Source organism: Tachypleus tridentatus, chromosome 7 (assembly GCF_004210375.1).
Source record: "Tachypleus tridentatus isolate NWPU-2018 chromosome 7, ASM421037v1, whole genome shotgun sequence".
Classification (NCBI taxonomy): domain Eukaryota; kingdom Metazoa; phylum Arthropoda; class Merostomata; order Xiphosura; family Limulidae; genus Tachypleus; species Tachypleus tridentatus.
Window position 1 is genome coordinate 113,757,143 of NC_134831.1, and position 25,035 is coordinate 113,782,177.

At 31.6% G+C, this 25,035-nt stretch overlaps 2 protein-coding genes across 7 annotated transcripts in view; one reads left to right on the top strand and one right to left on the bottom strand.

Moving 5' to 3' along the window:
- Positions 1-3,230: 3,230 nt before the first annotated feature.
- Positions 3,231-19,520, bottom strand: LOC143256428 (putative Bax inhibitor 1). The gene is made up of 8 exons (XM_076513651.1): positions 19,360-19,520; positions 16,157-16,265; positions 8,320-8,440; positions 7,805-7,951; positions 7,282-7,361; positions 6,405-6,505; positions 5,555-5,624; positions 3,231-3,705 (listed from the first exon to the last, which is right to left on the bottom strand). The coding sequence occupies exons 1-8, from the start codon at positions 19,407-19,409 to the stop codon at positions 3,676-3,678; spliced, it is 708 nt and encodes a 235-aa protein (XP_076369766.1). The 5' UTR covers positions 19,410-19,520; the 3' UTR covers positions 3,231-3,675.
- A 228-nt stretch (positions 19,521-19,748) lies between these two features.
- LOC143256429 (guanylate kinase-like) overlaps positions 19,749-25,035 on the top strand; it is a 36,378-nt gene continuing 31,091 nt past the window's right edge. Inside the window, exon 1 of one of the 6 annotated variants that reach the window (XM_076513653.1) lies at positions 19,749-19,911. In XM_076513653.1, coding sequence (XP_076369768.1) covers positions 19,854-19,911 — 58 coding nt within the window. In that variant the 5' untranslated portion in view covers positions 19,749-19,853. Of the gene's footprint in view, positions 19,912-22,343; positions 22,471-22,560; positions 22,705-22,905; positions 23,153-25,035 lie in introns of those variants that run through there. The other 5 variants (XM_076513652.1, XM_076513657.1, XM_076513658.1 and 2 more) reach the window with 5 other exon arrangements.

Consider the following 25,035-nt stretch of genomic DNA (forward strand, 5'->3'; position numbering starts at 1 on the left):
GATGTCAAACTTCCCTTTGAAGTAGTAGTAATATAAATATCTAGATTATAAAGAGTCTACAACAATATCTATTTCAAGATCATTTTAAAGTATTTATACTTTTAACAAGAAAATTGGCATTCAGTACGTAAACCCTAGATACTTAAATCTCTAAATGTGTATATGAAAATTTGTTCTTTACTGATGTTGGTTTTTATAGCTCAAATATTATAAACTGTTTGAGGTATTAACACCAATGCTGAATTAAAGGAAATTCTGAAACATTCATATTAAAGATGTTTTTGGTATTACCATATTTATTATAAACTCCCCCTGGTTGTGAAAGAAATAATCACACCAATCTTGATTTCAGAAACTTCTAATGAGAAAATGCAAAGTGTGTTATCTAAACTTCTGTGTGTTATCTAAACTTCTGGTGATTTCCATATTAAAACATTGAATCATTCCAAAGGTTCTACAGTTGTTTCCAGAATCTACTGACATTGTCCATATTAAAACAATCATTCCATTCTTTGAAGGTTCTACAGTCAGTGTAACTTAACACAATAAGTTGTTTCCAGAATCTACTGACATGTTCTACAGTCAGTGTAACTTAACACAATAAGTTGTTTCCAGAATCTACTGACATTGTCCATATTAAAACATTGAATCATTCCATTCTTTGTTGTTTTGTTTCCAGAATCTACTGACATTGTCCATATTAAAACATTGAATCATTCCATTCTTTGGAAGGTGGTCCTGGCGTTAACAGGTACAGTTGTGACATACATTCACCATGGACCTTCTACTTGTAATTTACTTTGTACTCCTTTTAAAGTCATCACAAAAGTAAATTCATAAAGAGATAACTTTATCCAACAATAAGTGTTAATAGCTGAAAGAACCTTGTTAAAAAATTGAATGTTAATATTAACAAATAATAAACATTGCAGGAGTAGTAAAGATGAATAACTAATAACTATAAAGTTTACAATAAATCTGTGGAAATATTTGGTGGACAGGATGCTTATCACATATCAATACCTTACAACTGTAAGAGAGATGCACTATTCAAAATGATTGAAATTGTGACACAAGTGAACCATGAACTATAAACTTGCACGAAGATTCCTACATGCAAGTCTTAGAGACAGCAAAGTAATGTTTAAGGCTCATAATATGGACACTAATAAATTCCAGTAAATACTTATCTACCCAAGTTATTAGGTAATGGATAGTGATGACCTGTGTCTGATGGTGTTCTTAGAATTTTCCAGCAGAATAGATCAATTCTTATTCCTCACTAATTCATGTCTTTACACTGTGTAACTATAACTATCATAAACAAAGCTAGGGTAAGCCTAGTCAGTAGTTCTGAGCCACCAAATGTAAATATCTTGTTGCAAATTGTTTGAAGTTTTGCTTCAATTATGTCCAATTCATACTTCCAGAAATTAGAACGGAGTCTGTACTTCCCAGTAAATTCTATTGTCTTTTACAAGTTTTAATGTTAGAAAAATATTTGGTATTCTAAACTGTTTAAAACAGTTATTGTTGGGAAGTTATACAGTATAAATTGATTAATGTACGTAGGTTGACATTAACAAACGTTATTATATCAGCGTAGGTCCTTGTTTCGTTTCCTTAGTATCACAATATTCTATTCAAGTTTGATCTGTGCACTATTGCCACTGACTGCATATTTATGGTATTTAAATAAATACTGTTAGTATCACAGTAATTGTCTCCTGACAGTGCCTAATGGACATGCACACACCGTTTATTTGAATGTTTAATTTCAGCTGTTAAGCCTGAAGTAAAAAGAAAAGAAAAATATTAAATAAACCTTTTCCAAAACTGAACACTTAATACTATGGTGTAACTTTGGTTTTTCAAATGAATGTTGAATATTTATTGTTGTGAAAAGGTAATTATTAAAACTTAAGCAAGTAAATTTGTTCCTATTCTGTTTTATAAAGTGGATTTCACATATACAAACTTGAAGAATTATTTTTCATTATCTTACCTAATATGTTTCTAATATATACACCTTAGTTAAGTTTTCAACCACAAATAAAGAATATACTTGAAAAACAAGATATATTATTTACCTTTGACCTTGGTTTTTGCTTTTGGTTGCAAATGAAATTTATGTTTACTTTTCTACCCTAACAGGAGTAGTACACAAAAATAATTAAATATGGCATCTAAGAACATAGAATAATATTTATGTAACAATATTCTGAAGTATTATAGTTTAACTGGCTTTCTACCTATGGTATAAGACCCTTAGACATTTATCAACTTGAATACCATAAAATAAAAACTTTTTAAACCAAATGTGAAATTGACAACCCATTGAAAATATGGCATTATGCATCGTTCAATAGATTAAAACTTTGCCTTTCTATTAGTTATATATGATATCGTGTAAAACAGATTTACTGGCACTTTCTGAAAAAATTATGTGGCAAGTGAATCCAATTTGCTAATTGTAAATAAACATGACTGAAGGCTATAAAAATTACACTTCACCTTATATCCATATTGTGTTGAGTAATTTACATTAAGTTCCACATTACTGTTAAAATTTGATTTATTAACTATGTTTCAATATCATGTTTATAAATATACATTTATAATATATTAGTTTAATTAAATGGTTGTGACATCCATACTTTTCCCTACCAGTTTATGTATAAATATTTGCATGCAGTCATGTGACTGGATCTTTTTTAAAATACTACATCTACAAGAGAAAATGGCATATTACCTTTAAACTAGAGCCAGGATTCTTCTAAGAACTTATGAATGAAAGCAAAGAAATGTATATAACCTGCCAACCACATTACATCTGTTATATCCAATGGTGATGAAGTCCTTACACAAGATAAAACCAGATGCAAGTTCAAGCCAACTTTGCTCATCTCTTAATTTGTAGCCCATTTCAAGAAGCATGTCTTCCATTTCATAGAATTTTAAAGACAGAATTGAGGGAAATAGTGTTAATGTGTCATAATATCAATTACTGAATAAAACCACGCACCTTATGTCACTCCAAGTGGCTGTAAAACATTAAATACGTCAGTAAACAGCAGCAAGATGTCATTTTTAGAAGTAGGCTTAATTTAAAAATACAGCATTATATGAAATCCTAACACGGTACTTCATGTTCAACATAAAATTTGTTCTTTACAATATTTTAACTGGTAATAAATGTTACTATTACCTTGTAGAAGTTCAAGAGTTAATTTTAAAACATTCATCAAAAACTTTATTTCATAAGAACATTACATCTCAAAACTAGTAGGGTTGATCAAGGTACTTTAGTAACTGTTAATTTGGTGTATTTACTGTTTAAATTACATCTATTAAATTTCTTTTTATACTGAATGTTATACAATCAAACATTATTTACTAATTTCTGGATAAGCATGTTATCAACACAAACAAATTGAATAATGATAATCCTATAAAAGTTTCCATACAAACATCCTTAAAATCAAGATTACTATACAATTATAATAGAACCTTCAGACCAGGAATTTTAATAAAGAAAAGTCAGGTTAACACTGCCAATGTTCTAAAATATTATAAGCAAGATATTAAATGTTTGAATTACGTCCACCTGTAAACATAATCCACTCCTCTTACAATGAAGTGAAGCAGGTGGAGATGTACGAAAAATCCATTCCTTTAATCTTTCCTTCTCTTTCTGGACCCCTCCTGATAAGAAAGATTAATAGTTTGCTATAAGGTGCCCATAAAGAACAATGGTCAATCAGCTTATAGTTTAATACCAAAATTTTACCAACTCTAAGAAAATTTAACATGAAGACGTAATAATTAAATTTTTAGTATTTCAGTAAAATAAAACTGATAACGTTTCATACAATCTAGCCAAATATACTAGTGTAACAAACGAAAACCAGGGTTAACAATGAGTAATAATATAGAACATTAACTATATGGTGATGAAGTTTCATACGATCTAGCCATATATACTAGTGTAACAAACAAAAACCAGGGTTAACAATGAGTAATAATACAGAACATTAACTATATGGTGATGACGTTTCATACAATCTAATAAATATACTAGTGTAACAAACAAAACCAGGGTTAACAATGAGTAATAATATAGAACATTAACTATATGGTGATGACGTTTCATACGATCTAGCCAAATATACTAGTGTAACAAACAAAAACCAGGGTTAACAATGAGTAATAATATAGAACATTAACTATATGGTGATGACGTTTCATACGATCTAGCCAAATATACTAGTGTAACAAACGAAAACCAGGGTTAACAATGAGTAATAATATAGAACATTAACTATATGGTGATGACGTTTCATACGATCTAGCCATATATACTAGTGTAACAAACAAAAACCAGGGTTAACAATGAGTAATAATATAGAACATTAACTATATGGTGATGACGTTTCATACGATCTAGCCAAATATACTAGTGTAACAAACAAAAACCAGGGTTAACAATGAGTAATAATATAGAACATTAACTATATGGCTGTAAGTGAATGCAAACAAAGCAAGTTTCTGCCTAGTAAAAATTGCTGAGAATTTAAACTGCATATTGGTGTGATGCTCAAAATGAAAAACTAATACTTGTAAATGTTACCTTACAGTTATGTGCACATATTCAATGAGTTTTGGGGAAAATTTATCTGTTTGTTTTATAAACTGCAGTTTAGGAACCATAATGTATTTTATAAGAAAGGCACACGTAGAAAACGGACTCAACGTGATGTGGACACATCAACAGTTAACTTCTATTTTATTGTTTGATCTCAAGAAGTGAAATCCAAAAGTTAAACTAATGTGTAATTAAAGTTATTAATGACAAACTTCTGATGGTTAAAAAACAACAACAAAAACTGATGAAATAGAATTAATAAAAGTACATTGTGAATATACAGATGGTATTTTATCTATCTTAACAGAAATGTCTGGTAATAAACTCCAGTTTATTTCAATGCCTAATGTTACATTTCACTAATCATACAGTCCTTCCTTCATGATACACAATTATGTAAAGTACATGGAAACCAACTCTCTCAGCAATAGCTCATTAAACAAAACACAAGTCAAACCCTAAGTTGAAGTTTGATCACAATACCTTGATATTTATTGGAAATGTAATATCCTTTTCTGCAATGTTTAATTATATTGTAAATATCACTGTATATGAAAAAAAAAAAAAAAAAGATTTTAAAACAAATTTTCTGACACATCTTTGATTTTTTAGGCACCATGTCTGAGATTTGACAAGTCATGTATTATTAAAGCACAATTATATGATTATAATTGTTATTTAACACTGTTTTTAATAATTAAATTTAGGTTTATAATTATATTTGATTAACTGTTAGCCTAACCAGTTCAATCCACTGCAGGTTTAGTTTCTAACTTATATTTTACCAAACTTTCTTGCATACCTACATAATAGCTTTTCTTGTCATAACTTATAAAATCTGGGATTGTAACCTCTTTAAGAGATATTTTTATAACTATTAAGACTAAAAAATATAGAAATGCCTTTTACCTTTTGAGTAAGGATTATCAGAAGTCTCTGAAACATGCATACAAAGTCGATGAATAGGTCCACAGAGTGTCTAGTACGTACAAAAATAGAATATTTTAAACAATGTAAGTAAAACAGACAGTGATTTTTGAAGATTATATTGCCATACACCTCACTGAATTCATTTATGACCTCAGTAACGCACAACTCCAAACCATAACATGCAGAAAACAAGCATATGACTGACCAAAGATAGGGACAGAGCTTTGGAAGAAGGTTCACAACTTGAACTCTTTGTACAACTAGGCAGAAACTATTAATATGATGGTCTGATCAGTGCAAGTCACTTAAAAGGAATAATACAAACTGATACAGAATGTTCTTCTCAAATATAGAATGGGAAGTTATGAAATTTGAGTGAGGAAGCATATTATGTAGTAAGTTGGCAGACCAATGTTCTGTTAACACACATATGTTATTAATAAAGGTAAACAAAAACCACCATGTAAGTTAACTAAGTAGATACATTCTTTATAAAGGATTGTGTGTTATAAACAAAGCTAAAACCTTGCTTTGAAACTACATAACAATATTAAAAAAAAAAAAAAAAAAAAGTCGTACATTTTAATGGATTTGTAGAGTGAAGATAATATTCTGACCCTATTTCATGGGAGTATGAAACAATACTTTTTGTTTCACTTTCTCAACTAAAAACAGATGAATGTGATTCATTAACATCTGACCACATTCTTGTTGAACCTTCTTTATTGGATTAACTTCAATTATAAGTGTTAGTATGATTAATATTGTTAAAGTTTCTAGCTTTACAAAAATCTGAACACTTACTACATAGGTTCATACCCGAACTTACCTGATGAAGTCACGATCACCCATACGACACTTTTCAATGATAAGCTGAGTATCGTACAGAATAAAACCACATATTACTGCCAGTCCAAGGTAGAGATGTATCTATTAAAACAACAGTGAGTTTACATTAGAATTTCTATATTTAAGAAACACATTTAAATGACAAGTTATATTCTACTATGGCATTGAAATTTAATTGGGCAAGAAAACAATTTATCATTTAGGTAATACAATGTTAGATATCATCCATATATTATATCATTAAGAAATAATTAATTAATACTAATATTCCAGCCAAACTTGTAAAACAGATTGTCTAATTCTTTGAAAAGTTAGTACAATCTCAAATGAGGCAAGTTCATTTTTTCATACAAGTTTGAAATTAACATTGTACATAATTCGAAACTGGAGATTCTTGAAATAAAAACACTTATGAAACACATACTTAACTTTACTGGGTTTTATTTGTATACATTTGTTTGTTAAATATGCCTCATGTTATCTACACACAGGAACTGATGTTACAGTGTATATTATCAAACATAAAAGAAATTAAAAGCATCTTTACAATAAATTAAGTTTTTACTACTATCAATACACATCTAGATTAATCACTCTTAATTATTATTCACATATAACTTTATTCTACTATGAATTTTGTCAGAAACGTTTTTTTTAGTTAGATTTTTGAAAATGGAACCCGAATTTTCTAAACTTATGTATTGAAAACTAAACACATTTAACAACTTTATAAACACAAAATAGAGAGAGTTATTGAAGAATAAATCCACAAAACAGACCTAACAAATTTCATCACTGATAACATGTGGGAACTCACAAATGTTTCCGCTATCCTAAAATAGAAATCATAACTGTACCTGGAAGATGAAAACGGACCTGGTGAACAAATTTACTATACCCAACAGAAACATGGTGGACATAATTGACATTAAAGATCCTGAAAACATGAAACAGAAAATATATGGTAAACAAAGTAAACAAAATAAAAGTTTTATGTTTCGTACAATGATAAATCTCAATTTTAAAGCTTATTACTACAATGTTTACAATCCACCAATGACACAGACTGACTTGTTTATGCATTTCTCCATAAGGAGTCTGTGTACACTTTTTAAGCAACACTAAGTCCAGTTAATTCATTTCCTACAATTTTTCCATAGATCCCTCAAGTTGTAATATTTTCTATTCATTTTGTGGTTAAACAATAAAAGCCATCTTAAAGCTCCAGTGTCAACACATTAACAAACACTATTTCTGAAACTGCCAGAATAATTCAACTACATATACATGTTCAATAGAAATGTTTGCACATTATCAACACAATTGTACTCAATAAGTACTTAACAAGTGCAAGGTGTTAAGTGAAGTAACACAACATACCTCCAAGGAACAGCCAACTTCCCCTCTCACTGAACAATGAGCACAGAGTGAAACACAGGAAAATAGTTGAAGTTGCTAAGAATGCTAGAGAGATCAGACTTGGGTTGACTGTAATGACCACTTTTAACAGGGGTCCCAAGCCCAAACCTACAGAACCATTTAGGATGTTTAATTTAGTAAATGTAAGGCCAAGGACAGTTCACTACATGACATGTTATAGTAAACACCAGAAAATTATTTTAACCACAATAAATTATTATTTTAATTCATTATTAGTTTGATTATCTAATTGAATTAATTTTTTTTAAATGAATGGTTAAAAATATTTTAGTCACAAATTCCTAATATATAAAAATAATTTTATATAATCCTTTTTACACCATTTAAACACATCAAAAAACAGATATCTAGCCAATAGTTGCATTACCAATACCGTTTCATAACATTGTCAACTGATCTTCTAAAACACCACTTACATGAATTATAAACGTAATGCCCACTCTAGGAGGTCTCACCTGTAGTAAAGGCAAGTCCCACCAAAAAACTCAAACGCAGAGCAACATTTTTTCCATCACTGGGAGTAAAATGTAGAAGAGCCAAAAACCCAAGTGCAGCCAATGTACAGAGAAGTCCATCCTGTAGGAGAATCATCAACAGAGTTTCTAAGCCACTACAAACTGTAAAATTCACAGACACGTATTACTGTACAGTAGCTTCTGTGTATGTTTGGACAAAAAATAGTTAACCAGAGGTTTAATGCAAATCATGGGAAAGTACTTCTGTTTATCTTCATATAACTGGTTTATCAGCATATGGTTCAGGTTAACTCATTTTTAACTGAAGTTGGTTAACTGTTATAAACTCATTTTGTCTGCTTTGATAACCAATACTGGTCAATTGTAATAAATCTTTCATGGATTACTTTAATGTGTGTTATTTTTTGTTATACTTGAACTTAAGACATCATTTGGTAGTTTACAGTAGGTAGGTTAACTCTAATACATCCATTGACTGATTTTATGTTTTTTTCTAAATTGTTTAGGTTTGTTTAAAGTTAAAACATTTTTACTTGGTAATCCGAGTACTCAATATCTTACAGATTTCTCCACTGTTAAAACCAAAGAATGAATTTTTTCAGCTCTCCGAGACAAAAGTATATCTACTGTGCCAGTCCATTGTATGACTGTTCAATGTACATTACAGAAACACAGCACTACTACAAGACATACTGTGCCAGTCCATTGTATGACTGTTCAATGTACATTACAGAAACACAGCACTACTACAAGACATACTGTGCCAGTCCATTGTATGACTGTTCAATGTACATTACAGAAACACAGCACTACTACAAGACATACTGTGCCAGTCCATTGTATGACTGTTCAATGTACATTACAGAAACACAGCACTACTACAAGACATACTGTGCCAGTCCATTGTATGACTGTTCAATGTACATTACAGAAACACAGCACTACTACAAGACATACTGTGCCAGTCCATTGTATGACTGTTCAATGTACATTACAGAAACACAGCACTACTACAAGACATACTGTGCCAGTCCATTGTATGACTGTTCAATGTACATTACAGAAACACAGCACTACTACAAGACATACTGTGCCAGTCCATTGTACGACTGTTCAATGTACATTACAGAAACACAGCACTACTACAAGACATACTGTGCCAGTCCATTGTAATGACTGTTCAATGTACATTACAGAAACACAGAACTACTACAAGACATACTGTGCCAGTCCATTGTAATGACTGTTCAATGTACATTACAGAAACACAGCACTACTACAAGACATACTGTGCCAGTCCATTGTACGACTGTTCAATGTACATTACAGAAACACAGCACTACTACAAGACATACTGTGCCAGTCCATTGTAATGACTGTTCAATGTACATTACAGAAACACAGAACTACTACAAGACATACTGTGCCAGTCCATTGTACGACTGTTCAATGTACATTACAGAAACACAGAACTACTACAAGACATACTGTGCCAGTCCATTGTACGACTGTTCAATGTACATTACAGAAACACAGAACTACTACAAGACATACTGTGCCAGTCCATTGTAATGACTGTTCAATGTACATTACAGAAACACAGCACTACTACAAGACATACTGTGCCAGTCCATTGTACGACTGTTCAATGTACATTACAGAAACACAGCACTACTACAAGACATACTGTGCCAGTCCATTGTACGACTGTTCAATGTACATTACAGAAACACAGCACTACTACAAGACATACTGTGCCAGTCCATTGTACGACTGTTCAATGTACATTACAGAAACACAGAACTACTACAAGACATACTGTGCCAGTCCATTGTAATGCACTGTTCAATGTACATTACAGAAACACAGCACTACTACAAGACATACTGTGCCAGTCCATTGTACGACTGTTCAATGTACATTACAGAAACACAGAACTACTACAAGACATACTGTGCCAGTCCATTGTACGACTGTTCAATGTACATTACAGAAACACAGAACTACTACAAGACATACTGTGCCAGTCCATTGTACGACTGTTCAATGTACATTACAGAAACACAGAACTACTACAAGACATACTGTGCCAGTCCATTGTAATGACTGTTCAATGTACATTACAGAAACACAGAACTACTACAAGACATACTGTGCCAGTCCATTGTAATGACTGTTCAATGTACATTACAGAAACACAGAACTACTACAAGACATACTGTGCCAGTCCATTGTACATGACTGTTCAATGTACATTACAGAAACACAGAACTACTACAAGACATACTGTGCCAGTCCATTGTGCGACTGTTCAATGTACATTACAGAAACACAGAACTACTACAAGACATACTGTGCCAGTCCATTGTGCGACTGTTCAATGTACATTACAGAAACACAGAACTACTACAAGACATACTGTGCCAGTCCATTGTAATGACTGTTCAATGTACATTACAGAAACACAGAACTACTACAAGACATACTGTGCCAGTCCATTGTACGACTGTTCAATGTACATTACAGAAACACAGAACTACTACAAGACATACTGTGCCAGTCCATTGTACGACTGTTCAATGTACATTACAGAAACACAGCACTACTACAAGACATACTGTGCCAGTCCATTGTACGACTGTTCAATGTACATTACAGAAACACAGCACTACTACAAGACATACTGTGCCAGTCCATTGTACGACTGTTCAATGTACATTACAGAAACACAGCACTACTACAAGACATACTGTGCCAGTCCATTGTATGACTGTTCAATGTACATTACAGAAACACAGCACTACTGCAAGACATACTGTGCCAGTCCATTGTATGACTGTTCAATGTACATTACAGAAACACAGCACTACTACAAGACATACTGTGCCAGTCCATTGTACGACTGTTCAATGTACATTACAGAAACACAGCACTACTACAAGACATACTGTGCCAGTCCATTGTATGACTGTTCAATGTACATTACAGAAACACAGCACTACTACAAGACATACTGTGCCAGTCCATTGTATGACTGTTCAATGTACATTACAGAAACACAGCACTACTACAAGACATACTGTGCCAGTCCATTGTATGACTGTTCAATGTACATTACAGAAACACAGCACTACTACAAGACATACTGTGCCAGTCCATTGTATGACTGTTCAATGTACATTACAGAAACACAGCACTACTACAAGACATACTGTGCCAGTCCATTGTATGACTGTTCAATGTACATTACAGAAACACAGCACTACTACAAGAAATTTTGAAACTTTTGAAATTCTTTTTACACATCATTTAACTTCTGTTAGTGGAATGTCTTATTTTTTATATGATATGCAACAGGAAATTACAGCTTTGAAATTTAGAAAATATTTCATTGTGAGGTTTTTATTTTAACAAACAATTACAAACACCTTTGTTGTAACTTCAAGCCTTCCTACTTTAAGTTTTATTTGTAAGTTTATACAACTGTACATTTCATTTTTATTTTGATTTGAAAACAAGACACAGGTGCATCGTGTTTACAAAAATTGGAATCCAATAAAAGATTTTTATACCATACCAGAATGTTAATGAAAAACAGACTAAATTACTAACCACCAGTTTACATGTAATGCATGTAGTAAGTTTTAACCTTATTTTTCTATTCATTTATATACTTGTTTTCACATTTCATTCATTTGTTTTGCCTATTTAAACAGTTACTTAGGCTGATAAGGCCTTACGCAAATAAGGCCTAGCACTGTGACCTTATCGACAAAAAAAACCCACCAAAAATAACTTGATAATGAAATACAAAATGATTTACAGAGTTTGGAAAAAATAGTAACTGGTTTAAAGCCTATAAAATAAAACTTGTATTCATGTTATGAGAATACATTACCACTATTTTGTTCAAAACTATTACAACTTCTAGGAGCTACAAGTGGCATTTTAAGTTTGTACATAATTTTCAAACCCTAATGTCTACTGAAATTAACCTAATATCATTTTGCGATTTTCTTATATAGTTGTATGTATGAAATTAAATAGTTTTTATTGAATAAAAGTTCAACTATGTGGGGAAATAACAAAGATTATTTTGCATAATGTTTTATTAATTCAATGGTGCAATTTTGCCTTCAAAGTAGACTGCATCCATACTGTTGGAAAAAACATGTGGACTGTATCTATACAGATGTAAGAAAAACAATTTGTATGGACTTGTGGACTGTTCCGATATGTGAAAAAGTGCACTTTTTATGATTTATCTTCAACAAAGTATAATGTTTACTTTCTGAAATGTCTTTGAACGAACTTAAGAAAAAATCCTATAGATTCATGAAACCATTTCATGATTATTTTATAACAAAAGTTAAATACAGTCTTAAACCATACAGTGAACCTATGAAACTTGTGAAACTTCATGAATTCCATGATTTATGGATCAAAAATATTTTCTTTATTGAGAATTCATCCACTTTTTGGGGATATGTGAAAAATTGTAAATCCTTCTATCGTACACAAGTATTATATGTAATTTCTGAATTTTTTTGTCTATGATTTATAACTATGGTTACTTACTAAAGCAGTATTTTCTATCCCAGTTTTTTTCTTTATAAGTACAGGATAAATAAATTACACCCAACCTTTCATAAACACATACATTTACCACAGTTTTTATGCCCAGACATACAGATATAAAGTATCATACATTCATTATACGTATTACTGTAACATAATAATTCCACACTCATGTACTTATCTATGAACTTTAACACTAAAAAAAAACTGTGACTCAACAAAAACTCCTTCACAGATGTCATCATTTTCAATGTCTTACGTACATAAGTTGCTGACAAACAGGAAACTTAATGTTAAACAAATCAATTTGCAAAGGGAATTGATAATGCTGATGGATCAACATTTTTCATACTTTACAGTGAAAGTTATAAAACTTTGTAAAACATACAAAGTGGAAGCCATCTTCAGCCTGGAGAGCCTGTGGATGTTCTGGAGGCAGTAAATGTTTTTTATAATTTATTTGTTAATAGTTTTAGTTTAGCTGTTCTGTAGTTTGTTGTTCCAGATTAGCTTTTCTTCAGCCCTGTGAATGTGTGAAACCTGAGTACCATTCTAATGATTCAACTTCTAAAGACACACTGCTGCTTACTACATATGAATCATAGCATTTCATATTTGGTTAAGTTACTAATTTCTTTACATAAAGAAAATCTAATTAAACAAGAGGAAATCTTCAATAGCTACAACTGCAGATGTCAAATTGTTCAAGTAATAGGGCTGAGCTACAAGTTTGTACCTGGAAAAAAAAACAACTAAAAAACTCGGGTGTTTTATGAGCTTGTATGGTACAACTATAAGCTGATAGTTTTCTGAAGGAATAGAAACAATGCATTTATTAAAAAGCTGCTGACACTGTCACTATAACACTTTCAACAGGACCATTAATGTTGTTGAAATAATGCCTGTAACAAACAACCTTTTCACAGGAAGAGTAATTATTCTGCAATATTTCCAAACATATCTTCTGGGTTTTCATAAAAGGAAGTGAATGTGTTTATGAATGTACAGCTATTAATATATTTATTTAACTATAATGATGGTAAAAATTTTTAATTTCACTTGAAGAATAGAGCTTATTCTGATTGTTATTATTCAAGTTATTATTTTTATTTGTAGTTCTGGTATTTTCAAAATTGCAGTAATACAATTCAATTGAAGATTTAAAACATTTAGGGATGTTAATTTTTAACAATCTCATAAAGGCAAGTCTCTGTCCAACAATTCCAAACATGATTTGACTCGCACAACTAAACATTCTTTGTACTGTGCCAAGTCTCTGTCCAACAATTCCAAACATGATTTGACTCAAGACAACTAAACATTCTTTGTACTGTGCCAAGTCTCTGTCCAACAATTCCAAACATGATTTGACTCGCACAACTAAACATTCTTTGTACTGTGCCAAGTCTCTGTCCAACAATTCCAAACATGATTTGACTCGCACAACTAAACATTCTTTGTACTGTGCCAAGTCTCTGTCCAACAATTCCAAACATGATTTGACTCGCACAACTAAACATTCTTTGTACTGTGCCAAGTCTCTGCCCAACAATTCCAAACATGATTTGACTCGCACAACTAAACGTTCTTTGTACTGTGCCAAGTCTCTGCCCAACAATTCCAAACATGATTTGACTCGCACAACTAAACGTTCTTTGTACTGTGCCAAGTCTCTGCCCAACAATTCCAAACATGATTTGACTCGCACAACTAAACGTTCTTTGTACTGTGCCAAGTCTCTGCCCAACAATTCAAACATGATTTGACTCGCACAACTAAACGTTCTTTGTACTGTGCCAAGTCTCTGCCCAACAATTCAAACATGATTTGACTTCGCACAACTAAACGTTCTTTGTACTGTGCCAAGTCTCTGCCCAACAATTCCAAACATGATTTGACTCGCACAACTAAACGTTCTTTGTACTGTGCCAAGTCTCTGCCCAACAATTCAAACATGATTTGACTCGCACAACTAAACGTTCTTTGTACTGTGCCAAGTCTCTGCCCAACAATTCCAAACATGATTTGACTCGCACAACTAAACGTTCTTTGTACTGTGCCAAGTCTCTGTCCAACAATTCCAAACATGATTTGACTCGCACAACTAAACGTTCTTTGTACTGTGCCAAGTCTCTGCCCAACAATTCCAAACATGATTTGACTCGCACAACTAAACGTTCTTTGTACTGTGCCAAGTCTCTGCCCAACAATTCCAAACATGATTTGACTCGCACAACTAAACGTTCTTTGTACTGTGCCAAGTCTCTGCCCAACAATTCAAACATGATTTGACTTCGCGACGACTAAACGTTCTTTGTACTGTGCCAAGTCTCTGCCCAACAATTCCAAACATGATTTGACTCGCACGACTAAACGTTCTTTGTACTGTGCCAAGTCTCTGCCCAACAATTCCAAACATGATTTGACTCACACAACTAAACGTTCTTTGTACTGTGCCAAGTCTCTGCCCAACAATTCCAAACATGATTTGACTCACACAACTAAACGTTCTTTGTACTGTGCCAAGTCTCTGCCCAACAATTCCAAACATGATTTGACTCACACAACTAAACATTCTTTGTACTGTGCCAAGTCTCTGTCCAACAATTCCAAACATGATTTGACTCACACAACTAAACATTCTTTGTACTGTGCCAAGTCTCTGTCCAACAATTCCAAACATGATTTGACTCACACAACTAAACATTCTTTGTACTGTGCCAAGTCTCTGTCCAACAATTCCAAACATGATTTGACTCACACAACTAAACATTCTTTGTACTGTGCCAAGTCTCTGTCCAACAATTCCAAACATGATTTGACTCACATAACTAAACATTCTTTGTACTGTACCAAGTCTCTGTCCAAGAATTCCAAACATGATTTGACTAACATAACTAAATATTCTTTGTACTCTACGTATCCTGTAGCTCCATTAAAGTCCAAACAATTATTTATAATCTTCATTACAGTTAAACATTTACTGCTGACAAAATCCAATAAAAGGAACTACACTAAAGTAACCAAATACATGTTTAAATGGTTTTATTCTGTAGGTGATCTGGAAAACAATAAGTTATGATCCATTAAAAGAATAATATTTTAACCTTTTTCATGACACATCTTGCTGGACGAATCATTCAACTTATTATTTCCACACAACTTGTTTTGGTGGAGGGAGATTAATATACACTAGTGTATATATTGGTAAAGAATATAAAACTTCCTCAACATATACCTGAAACAAGTTAGTGAAAAGATGAACATAGCCACCAGCTGCTGCTGTCAATGTTGAAATTGCCACACAACTGTATACATTCTTCAAATGTTTTCTCACTGGTTCCTCACTATATTAAAACGCATCACATTACTACTTAGCAGGTATCCTATACTATCAATACTATCCTCAATGTCTTCAACATTAATATCTCTATAAGCCCTTCATAATTAAATATATTACCACTCCTTCCTCAATCACAGTCTCTCAGGTAACAAACCCCTTCACAACCATTGTTCTTAATTAGAATATCTTAACACTATAAAATATATTAATCTAGGAGGGATATTATTCAACATTTTGAACCCAAGACTTTCATCATATGATATTTAAACAGTCAAACCCAATTCTTACCTTTAAAACTACTGAGTAACTTGAAAAATGACAGTAAACATGTTTGCCACCCATGTACTGACTTAAAACATATCAATTAAAGAAATGTTTAGACAGTTTATAATTTCTTAATTCTTAAAACTACAGTTTAATCTGTTAAAAAAATAACTATTGAGATGACAACAACAACATTTTTCTAAGTGGAACATAAAACAAATGTGTAATATTACCAGATTAAAACTTGTCAAATGGGAATTTTTACATGAATTACTATTAGGTGGGAATAGACTTTTCAAATGGGAATTATTACATGAATCAGATGGTAAGATGTTCAAAACAAATAGTAAATTGTCATCATCAAATGTAACTTGCACTTACATAGTATACTGTGAAAGATTAAAATAGAATAAGAATCCTCTTAGAAACAGTGAACTGAACATAAAAACTGGTACACGTGATGTGATCAAACATATTTTAAAAGAACTTTGAAATGTTTCACAATTAAAAACTGTTATCAATATTTCATAAAACAATTTATATCAAAAACATTAGATTACTTCATTCACACAAACACCCACACATTAATAAAACACCATCACTTTCTCTTTACAAAGAACTTTGATCAAACATAAGCTCTATGTAGGTAAGAAATTACAATTAAGTAATTTGAAATGTATGAAGAAATCCCATAAAATAAAGTGACTAGAAATACTTAATATCAAATACTCACTCATAGTGATAATACATTAAACTATCTTCCACGAACTCTAATCGGTAACAGTGGTTTGGTCTCTATTTACCTTTAAGAATCTTTCTTGCAACTTAAGTTACACCAAGGTTTCAGAGTGAATGTTAACATTGAAGAAGATCACAATTATTTTCTTTTAAAATCTTTTTATTCTTCAATAAAATATAATTTGAAAGAAGTTCAAAGACTTTTTCATATAAAAGTACATTTCTTTTCATCACCAACAGTTAAAAGCACATGTTTTTAATGCCATCTCCTCTATCTCAACACCCTCACAGTTAAAAGCACACGTTCCATCACTTTATGAAATATTACTCTCAGTCACTTAGTAATTTATATCATAAAATCCCTTGATTTACATAAGTGTTGACTTGCTTGTAAAATTATTTTCTTCTCAGACTTAATATGCACACAGCTTAAACTTTTGTAACAAATCTCAGAATCTATACATAGTGAGAGACAGTCATTTGATTTGATGTCTCCATACAAACTGTGAAATCTGAACATAGTTTGGACAGGAACATTCCTTATATAAAACTAAAGAATTTTTCAAAGATTTATTACTACATATTTCTATTACATACATTACACACCTTATCTTTCTCTAGAAAGAATTTTCTACAATCAAGAACAGTAGTTCTACAACAAGTCTTATTGTTACAATCAACATTTCTATAAACAAGGAAACAAAATCAATACACTTCAGTAACATTTAACATTAATATTGTTTCTATAACCTCATCATCAACTGCCTAAACTTCTACTTAAACCTAGAACATGATCAAGACAGCTATAAAAACAATTATTATAAAGGTTTGACCATAAATAACTTTTTATTCATATAATCAATAAAGGTTTAAAAACAACACAATCTAGGTGGATCATTTTTTTTATTGAATAATTTTATTCACTTAATATAAAAACACGTATGAAACAATTACAAAGTAGCTTTATTTTCATCACCAAAAATTCATAAAATTAAAAGATGTTAAAATTTTAAATTGTGCCAGTGTCATGGAATTCTACTTGTAAACAATCAAGTTCTTTGTTTATTTGTGTTTTTTTTTTGTTGTTTTTTTTTTTTTGGGGTACTTTTCAGCTCTTCCAAAAAATAATTATTTTTGTTAAAATTTTTTCACTTCCGAAAAATATATTATCTATTTCTTGATTTACAAACACTTCCTTTTTCTTTCTTGTCTTACTTTTTAGTTGCAACCCTATTATGATGTTAAGCCTTGTTCATTTACTAATACAGGGTGTTCAGAAAATCACTGTGCAGTTTTTTACTCATGTTTTATTCAGTCTATTTCAAGCCAGCAACTCATAGTGGTGTTTAGAAACAAAATAAGAAGGATCCAGGCCTGTATTGATGCAAATGGGAGTCATTTTCAACATTGATTATAATTGTCATTCATATTTACCTCCTGTATTTTATATCAAAACATGTCTGTTAATACATACACAAGTGCACAGTGACTTTCTAAACCACCCTGTACAACCCATTAAAAAAATAGGTTTAAATATGATTGGATAGAGCAAAAATTACATTTTATATGACAACATCTAAAAAAAGTGACTATGTGAATACAGTTTGTTATAAAATGTTAAAACTAATCTTGTAGTACAAAATTTAGATTACATTATTAACTATATTTATATCAAAAGAATTTTCTTTTCCTTATATTATAACCGTGAAGGGAAAAATAATGTATTTTCTTACTAACTTCCATGGCTGGAATTTGGAATACTTGTTACTCCAGTTTACCACTACTAATACCACTGTACCAGTACAGTTACACTTACTTCATGACTTAAAAGTTACTGGTTTGAACTCCCGATCTTTCGTGACAGTAGCAAAGCTCGTATCATAAATTATCAACATAACTTGTACTACACTGAACATAATTATGGTGTATATGAATTCTGATCAATAGTCTAACTAGGCTTAATAATAATATAATTTCATAACAACGTCATAATTAAACTTAAATGTTCCTAATCACAGACAAGACAATATCAAATAACTGATTAATAACATCAAAAACTACTGAGTAAAAGGTTGTATAAATTATAATTTACTTACAGTTTATTATTAAATGTAGTGAAGAAGTTTTCTACCCGAAATGTTGCCATTTTTCCTTCTCTCACCTTAACTTCTTTACACACACAATTGCCCAACTTAATTTCGATATCTCTATATCTACTTCTATATATGACGTTGCAATTTGTTAATCGTATTTCCTTTTTTGACTGTATAGATTACGTCATAATATATGAAGAGATATATTTTCACTACACAATTTTCTTACATAAATTAAAAAATATATATGTAAAAATATGAAAAAACTACATGTAATAAATTCCATAAAAATCAATCTTTTACAAAATCCATTAAAAATTTTAAAGCTGTGTACGCAAAATGCTCTATAAACAGCGTAGTTAAATACGCTGCTGAGTTTAAAAAATGTTTTTGTAAACAACAAAAATGAGAGATCCGAAGGTATACAGCATAGACCTGGAAAGACATGTTAACACCATCTTGCTAAAAGTTACTAAAATAATTACTATCGTAGTAACATGGTTATTTCGTTGAAGACTTCTTTTAGATTATCAGGTGAAGATAATACAATGTCCGGTGAGTGTAACAATAGTAATTTACTTTTCTTTTTTCATTTGAGGTATCTATAACCTTGAATACTTGTACGCTGGTATAAATTACTTTAGGCCTACGTTACATATAACTTATGTTTATTACCGTAAAACCAATAAAATTAGTTATAAAGAGTAATTGCGATAGCTAACACACTGATAAATTTACTCTCTATCATTTTACACACACACACGCACAAATCGAGGCAGGTATTTAGTTTTAAAGGAAAGAGCATGCACTTTCCTAAACTTGGGTGTTCAGGGATATTGTTATGCCTCTTTTCCACGCTTGCGTAAAGGAAGAATTTTGGCTAAATCGTGAGATTGAAAGAAGTTTTAGAGATAGTTGGTATTTATTGACAGAGAGTCTTGGCGATTGTCTGGTGTAAGAATTATGGGATAGAGTGGAGACCAAGGCCAGTAATGGCTATGATGATTAGGATGATGACAACGTTGAAGAGAAGAAGTAAGACAACACTGTTCGACATAGCGTATCCCAACAAGACACTCCATTTACAGGGTCATCTAGTGACTAGGATCTTTAATTCAAATGCCATGGCTGGGATCATAGAATCTAAGAGTGCTGGGAAATTTGATGTTGAGGGGAAATGAGAGATCCCCGAGAAAACCCACTTTCATAGGAGAGGCTCAGAATAATCCACCTGTTCTGTGCCCAGAGCTTAAAATGAAACAAACATAAATGGATTAGTAAAACTTAGTAGTATTGCTGAGTTTCTTTCATGGTTAAATATTCATTGTATGGGAGACATTGCTTTGTTTGATGCCTTGTCATGGTTCAAAGGGTAGCAGTTAGGGGTTACTATTTTCTGCTTTATTATAATATTGGAATGATAAAGATGTTAATTTATCATTTATTGTTTTTGTATTGCCTGATTTATGTAAGCAACTACTTAGGGTAAATTTTGGAGCCTCAAATCTAGTTTAATAACTCAGTTTTGTTGTATTTGTAGCTCGTATTTAATTCTGCTGGGCATATTGAAAGCGACTTGGCACTCATGCTTGATTAGGGTACGTATATAGACTGAGTAGATTTTTATTATTTACTAGGATATACAACCTTTGTTTCTTCTAGCAATTAGCCTTAAGTGTGCAGTACGTTTGCTGATAGATTTCTGTACGCGCTTGAAATGTTCAGTTCATGTAAGATGGCGTTCAAATGTTATATCTAGAAAATTGGCTGTATAGCATAGTTTTATTTATCAATTAATCTGATTTTAATTATTTTAACGTTTCTTAAAGTGTTTGTAAGGCTATGTTGGAATATAGTTCCTGTCGTCTTAAGTAGGTTAAGAATTATCTTCCAGTTATTACACCAGTTAGCTATAGTTTAAGGGATTCTTGGATTCTACTAGTCGTTAATATAGAGAGTTTTGCTAAGTCATTCAAACAGAAATATTGTCGGCACACTGTGAGAAATATGGTGTTAGGTTCGAAAAGAAGATGGCATTAACAAAAATAATATAAAGAAGTGGTGAGAAGACAAAGTCTTGGGGACTCTTACTATAATGGATAATCCACGACCTCTAGGTAATAAATCACAATATTAAAATATAACTTAGAACACTATTTCAAATTGCTCTTAGATATAGTGTGGTTAGTCCGTGATGACGAGAAAACCCACTTGTAGAGAAAAATATATATGTAAAAACGGCTCGTATGGGTCGAGAAAATTTTATGTAGAGGAGCAAAGAATCTGACGAAGACCAAAGAAGGTCGAAACGTTGTTCGCTCCTTTACACAAAATGTTCTCAATCCATACCAGCCGTTTTTACATATATATATAGTGTGGTTAGTGTTCAACAGGAATACTGAAATCTATCGGAAAAAATGGAGGAAGGGTAATATTCCGTAACTCTTAGTTAATTTAATGTTTCAATTTTTGTTGGTCATGATGTTAATTTATTTTATTATTTTCCGCGAGTCGTGATTGTTAACGGTCTATGATTGATTATTAATAATTATTCATTTCTGTTCTCTGTGATCGTAGACTGCTATGATAAATAGCTTATCTTTTTCATTTTCAGTTGACAGCTTTTCTGATTTTTAAATAAAGCCTTTTTAAGTCTCTTGACAAACCCTGAAAAGTGTAGAATACACCGTCACATCATTTTAATCTTTTCAAATATTTAACCTTACATGAGTCAGTTCTCTCGGAAAAGGAAACTTCTGTAGCATGGATTCACTATTTGTTTGCATTTTATTAGATGAAAGATAGTTCGTTACATTATGAGACAGATAGTTGTTTTATTTCTTTTGGTGAACTGGATAATGTCTAGCAAATGCCACGCCATAACATTGAGAATGCAGTGAACAAAACTAGTTTTGCATGATAAAAGTTATTCATAAATCTGACTCTATATGATCAGTGGGTCATATTTTTCCGTAGCTACCTTTAGGCTACAGGTTTTTTTTTTTTGAGTGGCATTTTAATCCATGTGCACATAAGCTTCTGTTAAGATTTAAATTATCATTTTCTTTTTCGGTTTAATCCGATGAGACAGCTCGAGGAAATGAAAATTACAAGGTATCAACGGTACATTTACAGTTCAATTTGTTTTTTGTTATAATGGTACTTTTTCTTGTTACGTAACAGCTATTGGTTGTTAGTAATAATTATTAAATTAACCTTTGATAGTTTTGTACAGATGTAAAGAAAAAAAACAACTCGTTGCATAGCTTTAAAAAAAGGTTTATGAGCCAATCAGAGATTAGCGTATATCACAGCATTTTCTGTCTGAGAACGTGGGTTTATTTCAAAGTAAGTTTCGTACAATTTTAAAATTCTCCTACTATAATTTACATAATTATAATTTACACGTTATTTAACTTCAGTAAGAATAAAAAAAAACACATTATTCTGTGTTGTTATTACACTTTGTTATGACTAATCGGTAACATTTGGTGAATAGAGACCATAATTTATTGTAAACATATTAATATAACCTAAATACGAGTAAGAGGATGGAACTGTTATATCGGAATTTCGCATCTCTTCTGTTTGAAGAGCAGATTAACTGATGGGGTTGATGACATATACTGAAAACGTGAAACTAAACTAATCTAAACCAACTGTCAATCCTTTCCATTCATATTCATACAAAACAAAAGTCTACAAAGTTTAAACTAATACGGCTACGTACGTTAACAGATGAACAACTCTTAAAATTTATTAACTGGAAACTGTATATTGGCGGAAGTTGCAAGACGTAAGAAAAAACTTAAATTCTTAAAGTTAAATATGAGTAACAATAAGAACTAAAATATTCTTCTGCTAAAGATCAAACAAATTCTTGCTTTAAAGCTAAAAGTAAGATGTAAGGTCACTTTTTAAAATAGTATTTTAGTACTTAATATATATTAGTCTCACGGAGAAAACTGTATTAATTACCCTTAAATCAACAGAAACACTTGGTAATGTTTGGAAGCCTTCAAAATGTTATGTACGGATATGTGATTTTTGTAGATTATATGGTAATAATTTTGGAGTATTTTGATGCACTGAATTAGAATTTTTTTACCAGTATTTACTGTATTAATTACAGTTATGTAACAAATTATTAAATCTGTTCCAGTTGTTATGACCACAACCATTTTCTTAAAAGATGTCATTTAAAAACTTGGTTATTCATATAATAATAATTTTATTGACAAGATGAGAGGCCTTGTATGTTCCTTCACAGAGAGTCAACAAATGAAAATTTAAAGCAGTTTGTTATTCCGTGTTTCCAAGCCTCTAGTCCACAGTATATGAAATTGGAACTTTCCAAGATTTTGCAGGAACCTTAAAAAGAGAACAAGCCTCAAAATTGGAGGGTGATGTTACTAACATATTCCACTAGTCAGCATACAATGTCCACACATATTTTCACTTGCCCTTCATTCTTTCTCCTGATTTACCTTTTATTATGATAAAAAAACCATTTTAGAAACATATTACAAATGTTAGAGGGTAATGTACTGGCATTTTAAGTTTGACTGTGGATAATATAACATTTTGATACAATATAGGGGCTATTGGTCCACTTTGGCTGTTTAGTCCTCTAAATGCATTTAAAATAATTGAAAAAAGGAAAAAAAAATTCAAGCTAGTCCAGGAAGATGTATAGTGAAAGGTTTAATCTCTATCATTTCAGTGTTACCTAATTCAGTTTGCTTTATGTTCCACTTGACCAATTTATGGGTTTAGCAAATTATCATGCCTCAGATTTAGTGTACGATTAATGTGACCAGATGCTGCAGTTTCAGCAGGACAGTGCTGATTCTGAGATACCTATCTTCAAGATACTTTAGGTGACATGAAATGGTCCACTTTGGGAGATAATGAACTTAAATTTCCCATATTATTGAAATTATGTCTATTATGTACAACTGTAATATGACTACACATACGATTTGCTCTATTCTCATATAATATCCTTCACTTTCGTATGTAAACATTCAAACTGTGGTCACTTTATGTATGACACCGTAAAATATTTTACTGTTTGTGACATGATGAGATAAACTGAATTACCATATTAAATTTTGAAATATGTATTAGAGTTTTCTCATATTTTACCACCACTTATACTGAAACTTCTTATTAAGTTTGTTAGCTTTTCAACAAGGTTCATGTCTTTCACAGTCTTATCTGTACCTGCCAACTAGTGGTACAGCGGTACGTTTGTGGACTCAGACTGCTAAAAACCGGTTTTGATACCTGTGGTCGGCAAAACACAGATCACCCATTGAGTGGTTTTGTGCTTAATTGTAAATAAACAAACTCAACCTGTACCATTTTTTTTGCAGTATTCAAAGTGTAGTAAAACGTACATATTTTCAGCTAACTGGCACCAATCATCTTAATGTGAATAATTTTGTTTATTTCAAGAAATCATGACATTCTCCAATTTACAGGTTTCAATTGTTGAAGGATTTGCGGTGACAACATCTGTTTCCATAAATTTGGTAGTGGGCTTTCTCTCCTAATACAAACTTTAAAGAAGGATTTTTAGTGGGGGGAGCTCTGTGGGTTTGGTAAGGTTATCTTAGGCTTCATGTACACTCATATATTTCCTTTGTAAATCCAGTGTCATCAAAATAATGATCT

Excerpts from the sequence above, each read along its gene's own strand:
- LOC143256428 (XM_076513651.1), bottom strand. The coding sequence starts at position 19,409 with ATGGCAACATTTCGGGTAGAAAACTTCTTCACTACATTTAATAATAAA. Across the intron at positions 5,625-6,404 it reads GGTGATCGTGACTTCATCAG|ACACTCTGTGGACCTATTCA; the intron begins GTAAGTTCGGGT and ends TGTACGTACTAG. Across the intron at positions 3,706-5,554 it reads TGATAATCCTTACTCAAAAG|GAGGGGTCCAGAAAGAGAAG; the intron begins GTAAAAGGCATT and ends CTTTCTTATCAG.